The 19,419-nt window shown below is 31.8% G+C and overlaps 1 protein-coding gene across 2 annotated transcripts; it reads right to left on the reverse strand.

Annotated features, from left to right (window-relative positions):
- Positions 1 to 415: 415 nt before the first annotated feature.
- Positions 416 to 19,402, reverse strand: LOC148629859 (lysosomal dipeptide transporter MFSD1-like). Of its 2 annotated transcripts, none has more exons than XM_088558549.1 (14): positions 19,287 to 19,402; positions 16,304 to 16,327; positions 15,740 to 15,840; positions 13,797 to 13,912; positions 12,171 to 12,226; positions 11,657 to 11,800; positions 7,805 to 7,963; positions 7,328 to 7,443; positions 6,729 to 6,829; positions 5,071 to 5,179; positions 3,490 to 3,627; positions 2,084 to 2,223; positions 1,307 to 1,421; positions 416 to 600 (listed from the first exon to the last, which is right to left on the reverse strand). In XM_088558549.1, the coding sequence occupies exons 2-14, from the start codon at positions 16,317 to 16,319 to the stop codon at positions 445 to 447; spliced, it is 1,467 nt and encodes a 488-aa protein (XP_088414675.1). In that variant the 5' UTR covers positions 16,320 to 16,327; positions 19,287 to 19,402; the 3' UTR covers positions 416 to 444. The 2 variants fall into 2 exon arrangements, with proteins under 2 accessions (XP_088414675.1, XP_088414687.1); XM_088558561.1 differs by having other exon boundaries at positions 19,202 to 19,396.
- Positions 19,403 to 19,419: the final 17 nt, after the last annotated feature.

The following is a 19,419-nucleotide window of genomic DNA, read 5'->3' on the forward strand; positions in this document are numbered from 1 at the left end:
TTTGTTTGAAACTTTCATGCAATGACTTTTGTATTCTTATGTTACCAATTGTGTTTACTTGAATGTGTTTTATATCTTCTATGTATTGTATGTTTGTTTTTTATGATATATGCCAAAATATGGCAACATCATCAATAAAGAAATTGAATTTGAATAAATTGCCTTGTACAGAATTTTTGGTAGATTTTGAAAATACACTTGCATCATTTTTGTTTGATGTTTTTTCATTGTGCAACACATGGCATCATTATGGACAGGTCAGAATTCGTTAGACCATTTTTTAAATGTAGGTTACATGGCTTTTAGAGTAGTGTGATTAAGTGTTGTGGAACTTTCTTTACGTGTACATTGGACAAAGGTCACAAACTCTTATCAGATGATTGCATACTACATGTATAACAGCTTTAAAATAATACAGAAAAAAAAATACTTTATTTTATTATTTCAATTGACTTTCGCCTTTGAATTGATTAACAATGGTTGTTTTTCATCACTGACTGATTCTTTGCTTGTGTTTGTATGTTCCTGTTCCTCATCAGTTTCTTGTTTAATTGTTTTGTCCATTGCAGGATGAATTCTTCTTTTGTTTAAAATACCTCCCTGAAATGATAATATATTTGTTATTAAATGCATTTAACATTTTGTTTCACCTAATTTCATACAGAATGTAACTTTTAAGTATATAAAAACGACTGTGCAAAAAGCCTGATATGAATAATACCGGTACCAAAGGCTACTTGGTATTGTCGTTTTGTTACAATATTTGTCATTTTTAAGTAAATCATTTCCATTATAGAAACAATATTATTGCAATAAAAATTTACAATATACATGCACTAAAAAATTCCACTCAATAGAAGAATTATATCTGACAGCAAATAAAATGCTTAATGCCATATGTCCCATCCCATAAATTTAACTACAAGTCAAATTTGAAATCAACTCAATAAGTAGTTGCAGAGATTAAGGAGATGGAATTCTGACGGACTGGTGGAGTGGACAGATACGGTGATTCCAATATACAAGTCACTTGTTGAATGAAGGGTGAGGAGGTAAATTATCCAGAGTTGCAGAAATGTTGTTGGCTCATAGGGTTTGGAATTCAATCTTTAATTTTTTCAGGGTGTGTTCAACCAACAAACCATACACCATTTATTTTGCCAGTTTCTGTCAAAAACATGTATTTACAATTTTCTGATTACAAAAAAAAATTAAATTAAATATAAATATAACAATACCTACAATACATAAGAGAAGCTCAGGTAGATAAAGAAATTAATCAATTTTGTTTTATCTTGATACATACTCTCTTAGAATCACTAATGTTAACAAAAATAGCCCCAGTAAAACAAGCTACTGATGTTGCCAAGAGAAATATCATCATGTATTTCCATCTATTCAACCTCTCCTCATCAGAAAGACTGAAAATAAAAATCACTGTGTAAAAAATAGTCCTGAGCTGTGAACTTTCAAGTAGTACATTTGTATTTAAGTAACATGCAATGGGTGGCACATCATTTTTCTCAATATGGTCTTTTTGCCTCAAATATATTCAATATATCTAGGAAGCAACTGAAAAGCTATCTAAACTCATCCTGAAGCATCTGTGATGTAGACATAATTATTTCAACTGCTTATATAAGGAAAAAGTGGACAAATTTTCCCGCCATTTTCCGTAGTGCATTTCAACTAAATATGAACTTGCAATGTTTTAAAAAGGCAAACTTTACATACACTTCGATGGTTATTTCTGGAGGTTATGAGGTATAAATACTTGAATAATGCAAAAAAATCTCTGCATTTTTTTTTATCTTCATGTGCCACACCTTATACAAATTTTGCCTTATTCTTAGACAAAGATGTACTGAAGTCTATTGTATATGAAGATTTTGAGGTGTATATTTATGTCAATTGTGGATTTGACACTTCCAATTTTTCAAATGGAACACAACTGTCTCCATTGCAATGCAACTGTCAAAAAATATATGAAGAGAACAATTAAAAACCCATAATTTTTTTCTTGAAACTCAATTTAATTTCACAATAACATCATAGATATATTGTAAATATAAATGAATTATACCTGTTATTTTTTCCAAGAATTTCTCCTACTGTTAAGTTAGCTAAGCCAACTCCAAGCATCTGGATTGAGTTATTAATACCCATGGCTGTCCCCAACACAGATAGCTCTACAACCACTGGTATAGCAGGCCATATAACTGCCTAGACAGAAAATGATAATGCTAGAGTAACACCTCACAAAAAGGAAGTGACAACCACTGGTACAGCAGGCCATATCTCTGCCTAGACAGAAAATGATAATGCTAGAGTAACACCTCACAAAAAGGAAGTGACAACCACTGGTACAGCAGGCCATATAACTGCCTAGACAGAAAATGATAATGCTAGAGTAACACCTCACAAAAAGGAAGTGACAACCACTGGTACAGCAGGCCATATAACTGCCTAGACAGAAAATGATAATGCTAGAGTAACACCTCACAAAAAGGAAGTGACAACCACTGGTACAGCAGGCCATATCTCTGTCTAGACAGAAAATGGTAATGCTAGAGTAACACCTCACAAAAAGGAAGTGACAACCACTGGTACAGCAGGCCATATAACTGCCTAGACAGAAAATGGTAATGCTAGAGTAACACCTCACAAAAAGGAAGTGACAACCACTGGTACAGCAGGCCATATCTCTGTCTAGACAGAAAATGGTAATGCTAGAGTAACACCTCACAAAAAGGAAGTGACAACCACTGGTACAGCAGGCCATATCTCTGCCTAGACAGAAAATGATAATGCTAGAGTAACACCTCACAAAAAGGAAGTGACAACCACTGGTACAGCAGGCCATATAACTGCCTAGACAGAAAATGATAATGCTAGAGTAACACCTCACAAAAAGGAAGTGACAACCACTGGTACAGCAGGCCATATAACTGCCTAGACAGAAAATGATAATGCTAGAGTAACACCTCACAAAAAGGAAGTGACAACCACTGGTACAGCAGGCCATATCTCTGCCTAGACAGAAAATGGTAATGCTAGAGTAACACCTCACAAAAAGGAAGTGACAACCACTGGTACAGCAGGCCATATCTCTGCCTAGACAGAAAATGATAATGCTAGAGTAACACCTCACAAAAAGGAAGTGACAACCACTGGTACAGCAGGCCATATCTCTGTCTAGACAGAAAATGGTAATGCTAGAGTAACACCTCACAAAAAGGAAGTGACAACCACTGGTACAGCAGGCCATATCTCTGTCTAGACAGAAAATGGTAATGCTAGAGTAACACCTCACAAAAAAAGGAAGTAACAAATACTGGTATAGCATGCCATAGCACTGCCTTATTAAACAATGTATATATAGGGGAATTTGGAAGTTGGTTCAAAACAAGTATTAACACACTAATTAGTTTGGAAACAAAAGTGTAAAATTTCTTAACTTTAAGACATTATTTTTGGTCATTTTCTTACACTAGCAATTGAATATGTGACTCCAAGCCAGACCATGGCAATCAATGGATAGATATCAGTAAATGCCAAGACTATGTAAACAGGTATCATCATAAAGGAACAAACAAGCATCATGATCCCTCTCTTTCCTATCTTGTCCTGAAAGGAAAAAAGAACAGTATTCACTAATTGTATGTCTTCACTACTTATATGCTAAAATAAATTAGAGTAGTAGACAAGGAATTTATGTCAACCACATCATTGATCATATAAGTAAATTTACTTAATTTAATTATTATACAGATAGCAGTGATTTACTAAATGTTCCCAGTGTAATAAATTTTAATAATTCACACTGTGAAATTAATTCGATAATTTCACTCTCGGATTTACTCCTGCCAAAACATCATAAACTTTGATATCAATCTGCCAATCACAGAATTTAAAATTCATGTTGAAAATATCGATAAATTATGAAGACAATGTATATAATAAATAGGATAATCAATTGGTTATCGTGAATAACTAAAATATGACCACTCGTGCCAATACCTTAAATTGTTAAGTAGCACTCCAGCTAAGAATCATGCAAAATGTGATACAAGGTTGGAAAGCCTACATATTTTTATTTTTGATATTTTGTTTAAAATACTTTAGTAAACAGAAATTAAAATTTGGTTTTTCATATAAAACATGCTCATAGCAGATAAATATTATATAGAATGCACTGTAGGTTTCAAAATTAAGGGAGATTACTCTGTAAATGACACTCAAATACAATAGAATCTACTGGATTTTCAATGTAATAATCCTCTGAGAGCAGACAGATTGAAATGAATAATTACGCAATTCACAATATACACCCATAAAACAACTTAATTACAAAAATAAAAATATATAGCCTTTTTTGGGGTGTATCACATTTTTCAGATTTTGCATGATTCTTACAAAGACAACTACTTAAGTACAGTATATGTGAACTGTCTAAAAGGAATCTCAAACAAGACATGGAGTGTTATATAAAGTCATTGAATAAATATGCTGCAAATGAGACAGGGGTGTTATATAAAGTCACTAAATGAGATAACTGATTTGTTTACACAGGTTTCAAGTGAATTGATATTGATATTGAAAATAAAGGATGTCTGACGATGTCTGAGGATGTCTTTTTTAGATTTGGTTACTTGTTAATTAGGGTTCAATTGAGGCAAGATTCATTCTACATGTTTTACTGTATCAATACTATGAATGACAATAAACTGGGCAGAAACAAGTAGATAAGGGGGCAATTTGATTTTTATGGGGGATAGGATCAAATTTTCTATTCTGCCTTTTTATTTTTCTATTATGGCCTGGCCTGGTTTTTTTATTTTATAGAAAATTGCAATCTTGCCTTTTTATTTCAAGTTTAATCCTCCCTCCCCATAAAAATCAGTTCAATGAAACATATGGCATTCATCAACAATATTGTCTTGGTCATTTTTTTTAAATGAAGCTTCATTGACATATATCTAAATGATTTTTGGTATAATCCACAGAATTGTTTTGCAGTTTTGTAAGCTTTTTTTAATGTTTTCGTTTCTCAAACAGCTGATCTCTTACAATAACAAGCCCAATAATAGGCACCAAGATGATTGACAGGTCATAAACCACACCCACAATAATAGAGGATATCCTGGGACTGTATCCGTACTTCTGGTGTATAAACAAGCTGAAAAACAGAAATATATACACATGAAATTAATAAGTGCTTACATGGTTTATTATAGTCTTAACAAATCAATTAAGGCCAGTCCCACATGTCTACTTTTACAGGGTTAGTAGTTACAGTATATAACCAACCATTGTTGGTTGTGAAACCCTAACCTTGGGATATCTGACTGAAAACATCCAACAGGATATTTCCTACTAGTGGCTGGGATGCTATGTTGATGCTATGGTCCAGACCCTACATTTGTCTGGGAGCACTTTTTAACTCTAACCTTCCAAAAGGTACATCAACTGAAATCAAAAGGCTGACTAAAAATTGAATGATGGACCAATCACAGATATATCACCCCAATATATCACCATCCTCAGGGTATTTCCAATGCATCTGGGATATACCCACCTCTGGATTAGAAAAAGTTTTTTTTTCAAATTCACATGCAAAAATGTATTCAGTATGTTATAACACACAGTACTTACCTAAAGTTGAGGTAGTGACACCAATAATACCCCCTGGTACAGGCACTATGTGTGCCTGTATGAAATTGAAGTCTTAATTAGCAGAGATAGGAGCATGATCAAATAAGAAAACTTTAATCATATTACATAGGAAAAAGATACTGTGAGCAAGCTCTCAAAGAGAATACTCCTGTTTCAAATGCTGTTGAATATAAAATCCTTAAGTTGGATTATCTCCCTTTTGAGTGATATTTCTTCATGCACATCTACATATAATGCCCAACCTTCCTATAAAATTTCAGCTCTTGAGCAGTTTAGGAGTAGTTGAATTTGAAAGAAATTAGGACAGACGGACAGCCAGACAGGGTGATTTCTATATATCCATCCAAACTTTGTTTGCATGGGGTATAATATTACATGTTAAATTCATGATAAGCTTTATCATAGGTATTTTAATATGTTGTCTTCATTGCATATGTAGATCATTCCTGTTTCCTGTTTACATGTTTTGGCCATGAACTTGATTTGGATGTCCCTGATTTGTGCTTGATGCTTCTGTATTTTTTAATTTTTTTTTGCTAATATTTTATAAACAATAGTTTGAATCTTATTAAGTTGCATCCAAATATTTTTCCTGTCCATACATAAAAAACAGAAAAAAGAACATTTCAACCTGTTCTGACATAAAATAAAGTTTTCACTTGCCTAAAGACAAAACCTTAGGTTTTTTTTACAAAAGAAAAATCATGTCAATGAAAGTAACACATTTTATGGGTGACATTATTTCACAAGAAGTGATTATTTCATTGGCTGTTATGTACTGGCAGTCTAACATTACAATGACTGGGGCAGGAATAAGTCATTCATGGCAGTTTTCAAAAAAAAAATTCCATGAGGAAAAAAATAGGTTTGTATTTTTGTGCACAATGATGATCTGGGAGATTTACCACAAGTGTGCTACATTCTACTCTACTGTGCTCCTCTATAGAAAAGACAGAAGCTTGAAAGGAAGTATACTTCTTTTGCAAAACTCATCTAGGTATTATTTAATTGTCAAGCTGGATGTAATGCAGATAGGGTATTCTTTTCCTAACCTGGCATCAGCCACAAATGGTAGTAAAGAAACATAATAGAACATGACTGTAACTACCAGGCACCAGTATGTTAGTGAGAAATGTCTCATGTCAGATAATTTCTATGAAGAAAAAATGCATTTTGATTTGTATCATGTTCAAAGTCAAATATGACTCCTAAATAGATCAAAGGTTGATTTTCTTGTAAAAAAAAACATTGTACAGTGTAATGTAAATTATATTAGTTTCACAGTTTTCTATTTTTGAAGGATTCAGTCAAAAGAATATATTTGCAGATTTCAACAATTACAGAAATGGTTGCATGACTATTTTTGTATGTAAAACTATTAGAAACTATTTTCATTTCATTTTTTTGGCTCATGAAGATGATTAGTACAAGGCAAAAAAAAGGAACATTTAATCTGTATATTGCCAAACTAAATTCTGTTAAAGTAGTATATATTTGTCAATCTAAACTATCTAATGGTTTAACTTTAGAAAGTTTTACTTCCTCGTTAATTAAATTTGTTTCACCACAACTTGTACCTCAAGTCCTAAAGAATAAACAGTTAACTTTATGAATGGAAAAAAAATAGAGTGAAAGTTGAAGACAAACTTACAAACTTCTTGGACACATTCTTTGTAGCCTTTTGTTCTCCCAGTTGTCTAACACCATAAAGGTCCATTATACAGACCACTATGGCTGACAGAAAGGCTACAGCACATAGAATACCACCTGAAATTGGAAATAGGATATTACTGTAGATATAATTAACAGCAAAACAGCTCTATCATAAAACATCATTGTTGCTTTGAGCTTTCCCTCTATTTTTCCATTTTGATTTTTATTCCACATAAAAAACATCAAAGTCAGTTATTATCTTAGACACAAAGTAATCTGTTTCAATCTTTTATCAGTTGTATGTTGTTGTTTTGTCTTCATTTTTCTTTTGTGCACTTTATGTACTTATTTCTCAATTATCAAATTTATAATCCTATCTGACTTAAGTGAGTATGTTTCTGCCGCAAAGATTTACCCACATTTTTTTTTTTGGACAGAGAGGATTTCCCTTTCTTCATGAAATATAAGTACATACCATTCCATAAAGCTACCATCAACCCATAATTATTGGCAAAACTCTCTGTGAGAAAAAAGTTGAGTACACTGGCAACTCTGGACATGGCTGTTTTGCAGGCAAAAGAAAATGCCAACTCTTTATCTTTGAACCAATATGCTGTGACAGTGCTCTGAACAACTATGAATTAAAATAAATACTTTCCTACAAAAATATATGCAAGAGAATATCTTTTATCTTTTCTAATAAGGGGAGGTATATAAACAATAACATGGATCTTGCATGTTTTGATGTTGTAAGAATGAACAGAAAAGCGGCCAGACATTTTTAACACTGAAAACAACTAAAATGCTTTAATTTCAATAAAACAAAGTTTGAATTGCAAGAAAAACGCATAAGATAGCTCTTGACGGGTTGATTTATGTTTTGTACAAAATTTTGAACATGCCCAGTGAATTTTGGTAGTGAATTACGTTACTTCTGAACACCCATGTTGAATAACAATAGTTTCATCATACAATTATTCAAAACTGTGCTTCAAATGATACCATTCGACAGATGAACAATAAATTCATAACATGCAACAAATATTTGTTCAAAAACTGTCATCTTTTTTAAGATACTCTATATTTTATAACATCTAATAAAAAAAAATAATGAAACAAAATGAAATTGAAAAAAAGTTATCTTTATTATTCTTTAGAAACATAATTAGCAAAAGATAAAGTCCAATTAAGCAATATATTTCCATTCATACATCTTTTAGGTGATACATAGAAAACAATTGTGCATTCAAATCCAATTGGAATGTTTAAACAGGAATAACCAACTTTGTAACGTAATTCACTTATAACAGTGTAATATATATTCCATGGCTTTCTCATGCTTTAATAGGAGCACATAACAAAATTGGAAGATTTAACACGAAAAACAACTAATTGCAATATGTTGGCAAGTAATATTTGAAAAAAAATACAATATCTGTTAAGTTTGTCATTTTTATATACACCACATGAAGAAATATCGAAGTCTTCAGTGGCATGTAATGAAGTGATACAGGTACAATTGGTTCGATCAATTGTTTAACATATTATAACAAATATTTCTGGTATACTTTCAAAACATAAGATGTTTGAATCAACGAGTAATCTTCTCCCAGAAATTATTATAATGTCTAAATTAAATGTAACGTAATTCACAGAAACAACTTTTCGCTGGTATTGTATAGTCACTTGAAAAAAGTAATCAAAGGAACCAAGATTCTAGCAGAAATTAAAAGAATGAAATCTAGGGGCAAAGACCAGACACGGAAAACAGACCAACACAACAAAGAATATAAAGTAACTAAGATAATACATACAAAGTAACAAAAGTAATTGAGCAACTCAGGCTCCACTAAAAACTGGGAGCATAGATCAGGTGCACCGGTAGGGTAAGTGTCCTATGCTTTTCCAGAAACATCCGTCGAGCTGCTCATAAAAATCAAATCCGGGGTAGATGAAAGAGGAAAAGAAAACTGATATGTTGAACAAATCAGTTTTCATGGTGCAGATGGATACATCATAATGAACCACAAGTTCATGATGACGACCATAAAACTTCTGTAGTGATGATTTCAATCTTGTAGCAACAAACACCTGTTCCAGAAGCCTAATTGCAAGAAGTCTAGCATGATACAAAACGTTTGCGTAGTTACGGCATGCTCTGGCATAACATTTGAGTTGTGATATGAAAATTCCATACACAGGCTGAAGGGATGTTGCCAGGGATGAAATGAAAGTTGACAATTCTGAATGAAAAGTCATCACGTTTCTCGTAAAGTTTGGTCAATAGTTTTCATTTACCATCGATCTCTACCTGTAGGTCAAAATATGAGGCTGACTTCACAGTGTCTGTGGTATCCTTCATCTCAAGTTCTTTGGGGAAGATGCGATGTATCAAATCCCTGAAACTAGGATTGTTTAAAGATAATACTTCATCCATATAGCTGAGAAATTGAAATTGATCGTTGGTATATCCTTAAAGGTGCATTTTCAAATATTTTATTGTAGTTATGCTTGAGTTCAATATATATTCCTTGTTTCCAAGTGATCTGAATAAACAAAACAAAAAATAATTTATCTATGTCAGTTCACGAAGAAGCGCATATATCTTTTTGTTATTACTTAAATTCTTGCAATGATTAGTTTTTGAATGGCTTTTGTTTTTCAGAAGTTATTCCTATCTTCGTTTAGCATTAATTCAATGTTTCTCAAGACAAGTTGTCATGTAAAACCATTTTCTGTAATCAAAATATACAGTTTATGAACCGGTGAATTACGCTACAATGTTGTGAATTACGTTACACCATAATATATACCAATGCTTAATTTATATATCATACATAGTAATATACCATTGTCATAGCATCTTACCAATACATGTATTCTTCGTTTCTAAATTAAATTAATCTGAAAATCAATAATATCTAAATAATTGCACTTAACAGAAATTAAGGACACTTACAACTAGAGGGAATGTTTACCCCAGGAACGCCTAAAAATTCTTCCAGTGTCATAACTTCCCTTCTAAAGATGTCCGTATGATAGGCGATGTCACCGATAATAATTTACAGTTAATTTGTTTCGAGAACAGTGTTTTTTATCCATTTAAAAGAAATTACCGTAACGTAATTCACTGTAATGTATATTCATGGATTAGTACTTGACCAAGAATGTGAAAAAATATATAGCACCTGAAAAATCTGTTTAAGAGTCATTTATGACTTACATTGATGTGTGTTTAAATAAGAATATGGAAAGTTTGCTACCACAATTAACAGATGCAAGAGGCACCATACCGCAATTCACAACTAAATGCACATTTGGGAAAAAAGATAAAAATCATGTATTTTTTTCAATAAAAACATTATCCTTTACCTGTGAATCATTCATTTTTATCTTGTTTATAATTTTATGGTATTTTTTCCTCACATAGACTTACCCTATGTGTCAGTTACATTTGCACTACAGCTTCAGGAAAATTGTAACGTAATTCACTGTGTTTCATTGGACATCCGTATTTTGTGGAAATTTTTTTAAAATCGTTTTCCATGTAAAAATAACAGTTAAAATTATGTTTTCTAGCCATTTTTCTCCCTGGAAAACTTATTGAGCGTTCTTCATTTGGAATATTTTATATTTTTCTATGCATTTCTTTAGGGGAACCCTAATTTGTGACATAGGGTTTTTGTTGATTGAGTCTTGGATATTTATCGTTTTTGTTAAGTGTACCAGATCAATGTCCAGTAAACTATGTTTTTACAATCAGGCATAACCCTGATAGCAATTTGAACCCAAAGCCATATCAGGAAATAGCTTTTTGTCTTTGAAAATAGCTTAGGACTACGAAAATTGGCTTTGGCACACTTTAACTGAATTTGAGTGTAGCACTAAATTACATGTACACGAAAAAATATTTCTAAAAACACGTTAGTATTCTTTCATAAAATAATTAGTTTAAATGTTTCAACATACTACATGTATTAGATAAACTTTATATATAAGGATTTGAGACAGAAAGTCAGATGGTAACTTACAATTTGTAAAACAAATTTTAGTATATTATTTCAAGAAAAAAATTTATTTTAGAAATTGATAGTATCATTAACACTATCAATAGAAATATTAGTCCATAAAATGTAGATATGTACTCAAAACTAACTATCTGTACTATAACTATCTGTACTATAACTAATATCACAATTTTATAACAGTTCCAATCAATTTTTATCATTATCTCCAAGTTACTTTTTTAAAATCATTTTTTTTTTGGAGGGGGATAATTTCTAATGAAGCCTACTAAATCTAAAATACTTCTGAACAATTAACAAACCAGTAAGCGATCCTCCACCTGAGCCAAATATAAGTCTCCCTACCAACATCAAAGGGAACATAGCAGATGTGTCTTTCAACATGGCACCAACAGCAAAAAGGGATGTTCCAAGAAAACACAGGAAAGAAAACAACAATACACCAACTGAAAAAAATATTGGAAGAGATTAATTTGTCTGTGTTAAAATTTACTTGACTCTGGTTTTTATGCAGCATTACAGAAAAAAATATTTTGTGTGACTATAAATATAAAGTACAAGTATACACATATATCAGTATATTGCTCGTTTAACTATTTATCTAATTTTCTCTCTTTAAAATAAATACAAAAAATATCAAGCAACTAAGTACATTGTATAAGGCACATCTTACATTAAACAATAACAATTTTCTTTGACAAAGAAATCTTACAACAAATGTAGTATTAATTGTAGTATAATATAATGAAAAGATGATTGTCTCCCCTTGATGGATAAAATGAACTGTTATATCAAAGTATTTGTCCTGGACATTACCTCTGTTTCCAAGTTTGTCTATTAAGACTCCAGCACCAATTACCACCACAGCATTCCTGGAAACAAGTACCAAACAAATGCACTTTTATAGCCAAATCCTTTAACAGAATGACAACAAAATTTAATTTTGTGGTATTGTCCATTTCTGAAATTATTACTTGTGCTTTGTTTATTTTGAATTTGATCCTGGGGATTGTGAGGAACTGATAGTTTGATCCTGAGGATTGTGAGGATCTGATAATTTGATCCTGAGGATTGTGAGGAACAGTGTCAATTTCTGTAATTATTACATATGTCAATCAACAGCTACCAGGCTCATGATATTAGTAGTTAAAGTAAGTGTGCTTGGCTTAGTTTGAATTTGACCCTGAGGATTGTGAGGATCTCAAAATTTTCCCCTCATTATTGTGAGGGACCGATAATTTGACCCTGAGGATTTTTAAGAACATATAATTTGACTGAGGATTTTGAGGAACATTAGATTTGACCCTGAGGGTTGTGAGGAACTAATAACTTAACTATGAGGATTGTGAAGTACTGATAATTTGACTGGGAAGAATGTGAGGATCTGATAATTTGACTCTGAAGATTTTGAGAAAGAGATAATTTGACTCTGAGGATTGTGAGGACCTGACCTGACAATTAAAGTCAGAGGATCATGAGGAACTTATTTGACTACAAGATTGTGTGGAACTGATAATTTTACCCCAAGGACCACGAGGAACTTATTTGACTCTGAGGATTGTGAGGAACTGATAATTTGACCCAGAGGATCATGCACGAGGAACTGATAATTTGACTCCGAGGATTGTGAAGATCTAATAATTTGACTCTGAGGATTGTGAGGTACTGACAATTCAAGTCATAAGATCATGAGGAACTTTTTTGACTCTGAAGATTGTGAGGAACTGATAATTTGTCCCTAAGGATCATGCATGAGGAACTGTTAATTTGACTCTGAGGATTGTGAGGAACTGATCATTTGACTATGAAGATTGTGAGGAACTTAAAATTGACTCTGAGGATCAGGAAGGACTGATAATTTGACTCTGAGGATTTTGAGGAACTGAACTGACAATTCAAGTCAGAGGACCATGAGGAACTTATTTGACTATGAGGAATGTGTGGAACTAGTAATTTGACCCCAAGGACCACGAGGAACTTATTTGACTCTGAGAATTGTGAGGAACAGATAATTTGACCCTGAGGATCATGCATGAGGAACTGATAATTTGACTATGAGAATTGTGAGGAACTGATAGTTTGGCTTTTTTTTTTCACATGATAATAAACAGCTTGTCTTCCTTCTCTCCAGATTTAGTATTTGAATAAAATCCTATTTGTGGGTATCTAAAACTTTCAATAAATAATATGGATCAAAACAGGCCTTAACAAATAGATATCTTTGACTTAACTTGCTGACTATTAGTTTGCCACTTTGTGACTCTCCTTAAACCTTACATTTTTGTTAAAATTTGCTATTTGAAGTATAAAAATGTATATTCTCAATTGATATTTGGATTTTTTGTTTGTTGCAGTTGTTTTTCTTTTTTTGTAATGTATTTGTCGTTATTTATGACTTCCATGACATGTTTACATTCTTACAATACTCCATCTTGTACTCACGTCCAAGCATATATAGCATACAGAATATTAAACTGCCTAGATGATAATCCCAAGCAGCCTTCACATTGTACACAGGATTCATTGTATCTTGTTGTGTTAACTGTGCAGTTAGTTATCTAGAAAGTAATTTTCAAAAAGGATATTGTACATGAACAAGAAGATTCTTGCAGAAAACTTAACTTATTAATTACATGTACATGTACCAAGTATGTGTTATTCAGTTTCCATTATACACCATGATGGCACATGTATATCTATACACCGTGAAGGTACATGTGTATCTATACACCGTGAAGGTACGTATATATATACACCCTGAAGGTACATGTATATCTATACACCATGAAGGTAAGTGTATATCTATACACCCTGAAGGTACCTGTACATCTAAACACCGTGAAAGTATGTGTATATCTATACACCATGAAGGTAAGTGTATATCAATACATTGTGAAGGTACGTGTATATCTATACACCCTGAAGGTACCTGTATATCTATACACCGTGAAGGTATGTGTATATCTATACATTGTGAAGGTACGTGTATATCTATACACCGTGAAGGTATGTGTATATCTATACACCCTGAAGGTACGTGTATATCTATACACTGTGAAGGTACGTGTATATCTATTTAACGTATAGGTACATGTATATCTATACACTGAAGGTACATGTATATCTATACACCGTAGAAATACCTGTATATCTATACATTGTGAAGGTACGTGTATATCTATACACCGTGAAGGTACGTGTATATCTATACGTTGTGAAGGTACGTGTATATCTATACACCCTGTAGGTACGTGTACATCTATATACCTTGAAGGTCCGTGTACATCTATACACTGTGAAGGTAAGAGTATATCTATACACCGTGAAGGTACGTGTATATCTATACACCATGGAGGTAAGTGTATATCTATACACAGTGAAGGTAAGTGTATATCTATACACCGTGAAGGTGCATGTATATCTATACACCGTGAAGGTACCTGTATATCTATACAAGGTGAAGGAGCATGTATATCTATACATTGTGAAGGTACGTGTATATCTATACACCGTGAAGGTACATGTATATCTATACACCATGAAGGTACATGTATATCTATACACTGTGAAGGTACGTGTATATCTATACAAGGTGAAGGTACATGTATATCTATACATTGTGAAGGTACATGTATATCTATTCATTGTGAAGGTACGTGTATAAATATACACCGTGAAGGTATGTGTACATCTATACAATGTGAAGGTACGTGTATATCTATACACCGTGAAGGTACCTGTATATCTATATACCGTGAAGGTACGTGTTTATCTATACACTGTGAAGGTAAGAGTATATCTATACACCGTGAAGGTACGTTTATATCTATACACGGTGGAGGTAAGTGTATATCTATACACAGTGAAGGTAAGTGTATATCTATACACCGTGAAGGTACATGTATCTCTATACACCGTGAAGGTACGTGTATATCTATACACCATGATAGTACATGTATATCTATTCATTGGTACTAATTTTCATGGTTTGTCAAAATTCATTTGTTCGTGGATTTTTTATTAAGTTGATTAAGTTTTGTTTATACACTGGGTATATATTCTGAATTTGTGACTGAACAAAACTATGAAAACCATAAAAATTGGAACCCTATGTACATTTGTTTTTCAACAGTATTCCAATGTAATAGGTTAAATTGAAACTTTGCTTTTCTTATATTTCTTTTTGTTGGAAAATGCCTGAAATATTAAAATATTTTTGTCTAAATGAAAATGAAATAAAAATGTGAGAAGAGCTGATAAACATATGCATTAATAGTCCAACATGAAATGTAAAATTTACTTAGAAAACTTTGACAAAATAATGGAATGGAAAAAATGAGACAATTAAGCATCCTATCTGAGTAAAGAAAAAAAAGTCAACTTACTCCTTCAAGTCTGTGTTGCAATACTCCTGGCAGGTCAAAACTAAAGTACATTCCAAAAGTCAAGAGACAAGTAAAAAACAAAAGCACAAATCGAAATGAACCTATAAAATAATAATAGAAAACTAATATATGTATATGCAAATTTCAATTGTTCATAAAACATTAAGACAGCAAATCACTGGTAGTTTTTTTCAGCCACACATACAAAAATATCAGAAAGTTATGACCATTTCCATGATTTTTAATGTATACAATCTTTATAAATGGTTTTAAAAGCCTTTTTATGAAAGTATTAATATTTACTTTATTTCTCCATGTACATTTGTACTTACATGTACAGAATGTTCAACCTTTTGATTGTTCCTTTGTTGTTACAGTTCCAGACAATAGCGAAACAGAACAAAAAATTACAAGACCCAACAACAATTCCTAAAATGTTTGCCAGATACTTTAAAACAATATGGAAGACTGACACAAAATTTGCTCATCGCATTAAGTCTGGCACATCCAGAAGACTAAACTTGTCTGTCTTAATTTATATTTTTTTTTACTTTATTTACTTACAATCTGTTGCCTGCATTTTTAATTCTGAAAGAAGAAAAAATAAATGCTACTTATGGAATGGTGGTATAATGGAAAAGACAGGTAGTTTACATGGGAAAATCTGTATGTACAGGAGTGAGTGAGTTTCACTTGGCAATCTGCTTTGAGAGTTATAATAAAAATCTTTAATGATTATTAATATTAAGTATTCAATAATGAAATCATGTTTTATATGATAAAAAAACTTTACTTTCAAATCATTAAAGAAAAAATTTTGCATAAAACACAATTATTGAGATAAACAATATCCTTGAAAAGCAATTTACAACAGGGCAGATTATTGGATGTAATATTCTGCAGAAATGTAACAGAATTGTCATCAATTTTTACAAAATAAAAATTTGGTGACCTCAATTCAATCAATAGTATGAAGTCAGATAAGTATTCATATCAGAAACTTATGAAAAAACTGGCTACTGAGAGAAAAAAAATAACTTTGTTAAAGGAACTACCATTCGATTTTTATGGGAGGGTGCTAGGATCAAATTTGAAATAAAAAGACAGGATGAAAATTTTCAAGAAATAAAATGCCAGAACAGACCATAAGAAAACAAGAGGCTCGCAGGAGCCTGAATCACTCAGCTGGTCGAATTTTGCCTTTCAAGGGTAATAAATTTACAAAAGAAGTGACCTACAATTTAGACTCAAGAAGACTTGGTAGGACTTATCATAAGGATCATTTCAGCAATTGAAAGTTTCCTTCTATCTATCATAGTTTTCAAGATATTAGCTGAAAACTGTAAAAAACAAAAAACAAAAACCAAAAAAAACTGTCATTTTTTCCCTTTAAAGGGCAATGACTCTTATAAGGAGTTGTCTGACAACATTTATGCCTGAAGGTTTTGGAGATATATACGAAAAACTTCTGTCTAACCTTTATGTTCTATTTTTAGTAACGGCGGCCATGTTTTTCGACAAATCAAAAATCCCCTCATCAGTTCTATGCAGGATATCCCAAGAAACATTCGAACCGAGTTTTGTTTCAATTGGTCCAATAAGTTCAGAGGAGAAGAGTTTTGAAACATTGTTAACGACGACAGACACCAAGAGATGGTAGGTGAGCTAAAAAGGAAGGATCTATTATTATCCTAATATTCAAATAAATCCTTGCAAATAAAAAAAAATCATCAGGGATAACTTTTTATATGGATATTGATATGTCCAAACCGGTATATCAGTATCAAATGTCGAATGTCCAAAAAAAGCAGTGGCTATTTTGCCGGATCTGGTAAAATAGCCTGGGAGACTATTTTGCTGGATCTGGCAAAATAGCGTCTGAAGCTATTTTGCCAGACCTCATTAAAATATTGATTAATGATGATATGCTGTTAATATATTATATATTGTTTAAAATTGTTTATACAAACTTCATACTGACTGTATGTATAAGGTATATTGAGTACAATTCAATTTCTTTATATGATTTTAAAAGAAGTATAACATTTTTAAGCTGAAATCGAATCATCCTATATAAATAATATAAATCTGTAAATTAAACTTGTGACAAAAATATGCAGATAATCTAGAAAATAGCAATAAAGTGCAGTATATGCTTAGAATGGCAGCATTTTTCTTGCACACCTACATGTATTAAACAAATGCCCAAAGTGCAATATACTGATTCTGTATCAACTGCAAACGAAGTATTCTTTTAAGCTATGTAAAATGTTAACTTATAACATTTTTAACTCCAGTTCTATTTTGATATAAAGATATTTGTATTGAATTTAAACATTTGGAATTCTTATTGTATTTTAATATTTGTGTAAAACTTTATTCATTTTTATTCCCAACTTTGACAGCCCTGTGATGGAATGGGGTACCCTTTGTATGTTACATGCTGGGGTCGTCAGTCATAATATGGTAAATTGACCATAGGAAGCTACATTGTTTGACCCTACCCACTTCTTATTTCTAGTGGCAATCAAAATTTGTCGACCACATTATCCTTGTATCCCATCCCTTTTTCATTTCATCATAATTTAAGGTTCATTTTATTATCCATTTTATGTTCATTGCCTGGATATTGCGGAAATATTGCTGCTCGGGCGTTTAACCCCAACAATCAATCATTCAATTTTAATTTCAATGTATTAAAAATTTATATTTTTATGACAATAGACAATAGACAATTTTATTTGCACAAACACAATTACAGTAAATGGTTATGGCATGAACAAAAAGAGAACAATGTAATATACATTACATATAAACTAAATTTATGACCATGGTGCAACAGTGGTGTAAATCTGATCAAAACAAATTAATCTTTAATTTTAATGTTATATATTAATATAATTTCTGTTAAATTAAATTGACCTTCGATTCCAACATTCACTCATGAATTTAATAGTTATTTTTAGTATTTCTATAGAGCTATATGTAAAGAAATCTGCGTCAATTTTAAAATATTACAATTTCTATTTTACTTTAATTTATGTGTAAAATTTTAGAAATTTTTTATACAAAATTTCAATGTATTTAACCATTTTTTATGACAGAAAATCTTAAAATTTCTAATGATTAGAATTCCTATTACACTTTAATTTATGTGTAAATTTTTTAATACTTACCATTCAAAATTTTATGAACTGTTTATAAAAATTCATTCTACATCACATCTCTAGTTTTATAACCTCTTTTTATTTTTTTGAAGTTTTGTATGTATGAAGTCTTGTATTTTTGTTAAATTTTGATGGCAAAATAACATTATATAGCTTAAATAACTTAATGATATGAAATAATTAAATATTACTGGATCCGGCAAAATAATGTCAGAGCCTATTTTGTTGGATCTGCAACATAGCCACGGCTTCCAAAAAAGGATATGAGTTAGATTAAATAATAAATTGGATTTACTTTTTTTTTCTGAAGTCTTTCTAGTTCCATTTTCTAAATAGTGAGGCACCGATATTGAGCATATTAATAATTGAACAATTGAAACCTGAGAATAATTAGAACATTCACGGGCGGTGGTTATTCTGAAGACCAAAAAAAATCGCTGGGTAAAGAAATCTTCACACAGCTGAATTCTCAACGTGCTAAATTTTGACCTTTGGGCTTTCGGGCATTGACTG

This window comes from Perna viridis, chromosome 1, assembly GCF_037379345.1.
Source record: "Perna viridis isolate PV_CMFRI_1.1 ecotype Kerala chromosome 1, ASM3737934v1, whole genome shotgun sequence".
Taxonomy (NCBI): Eukaryota; Metazoa; Mollusca; class Bivalvia; order Mytilida; family Mytilidae; genus Perna; species Perna viridis.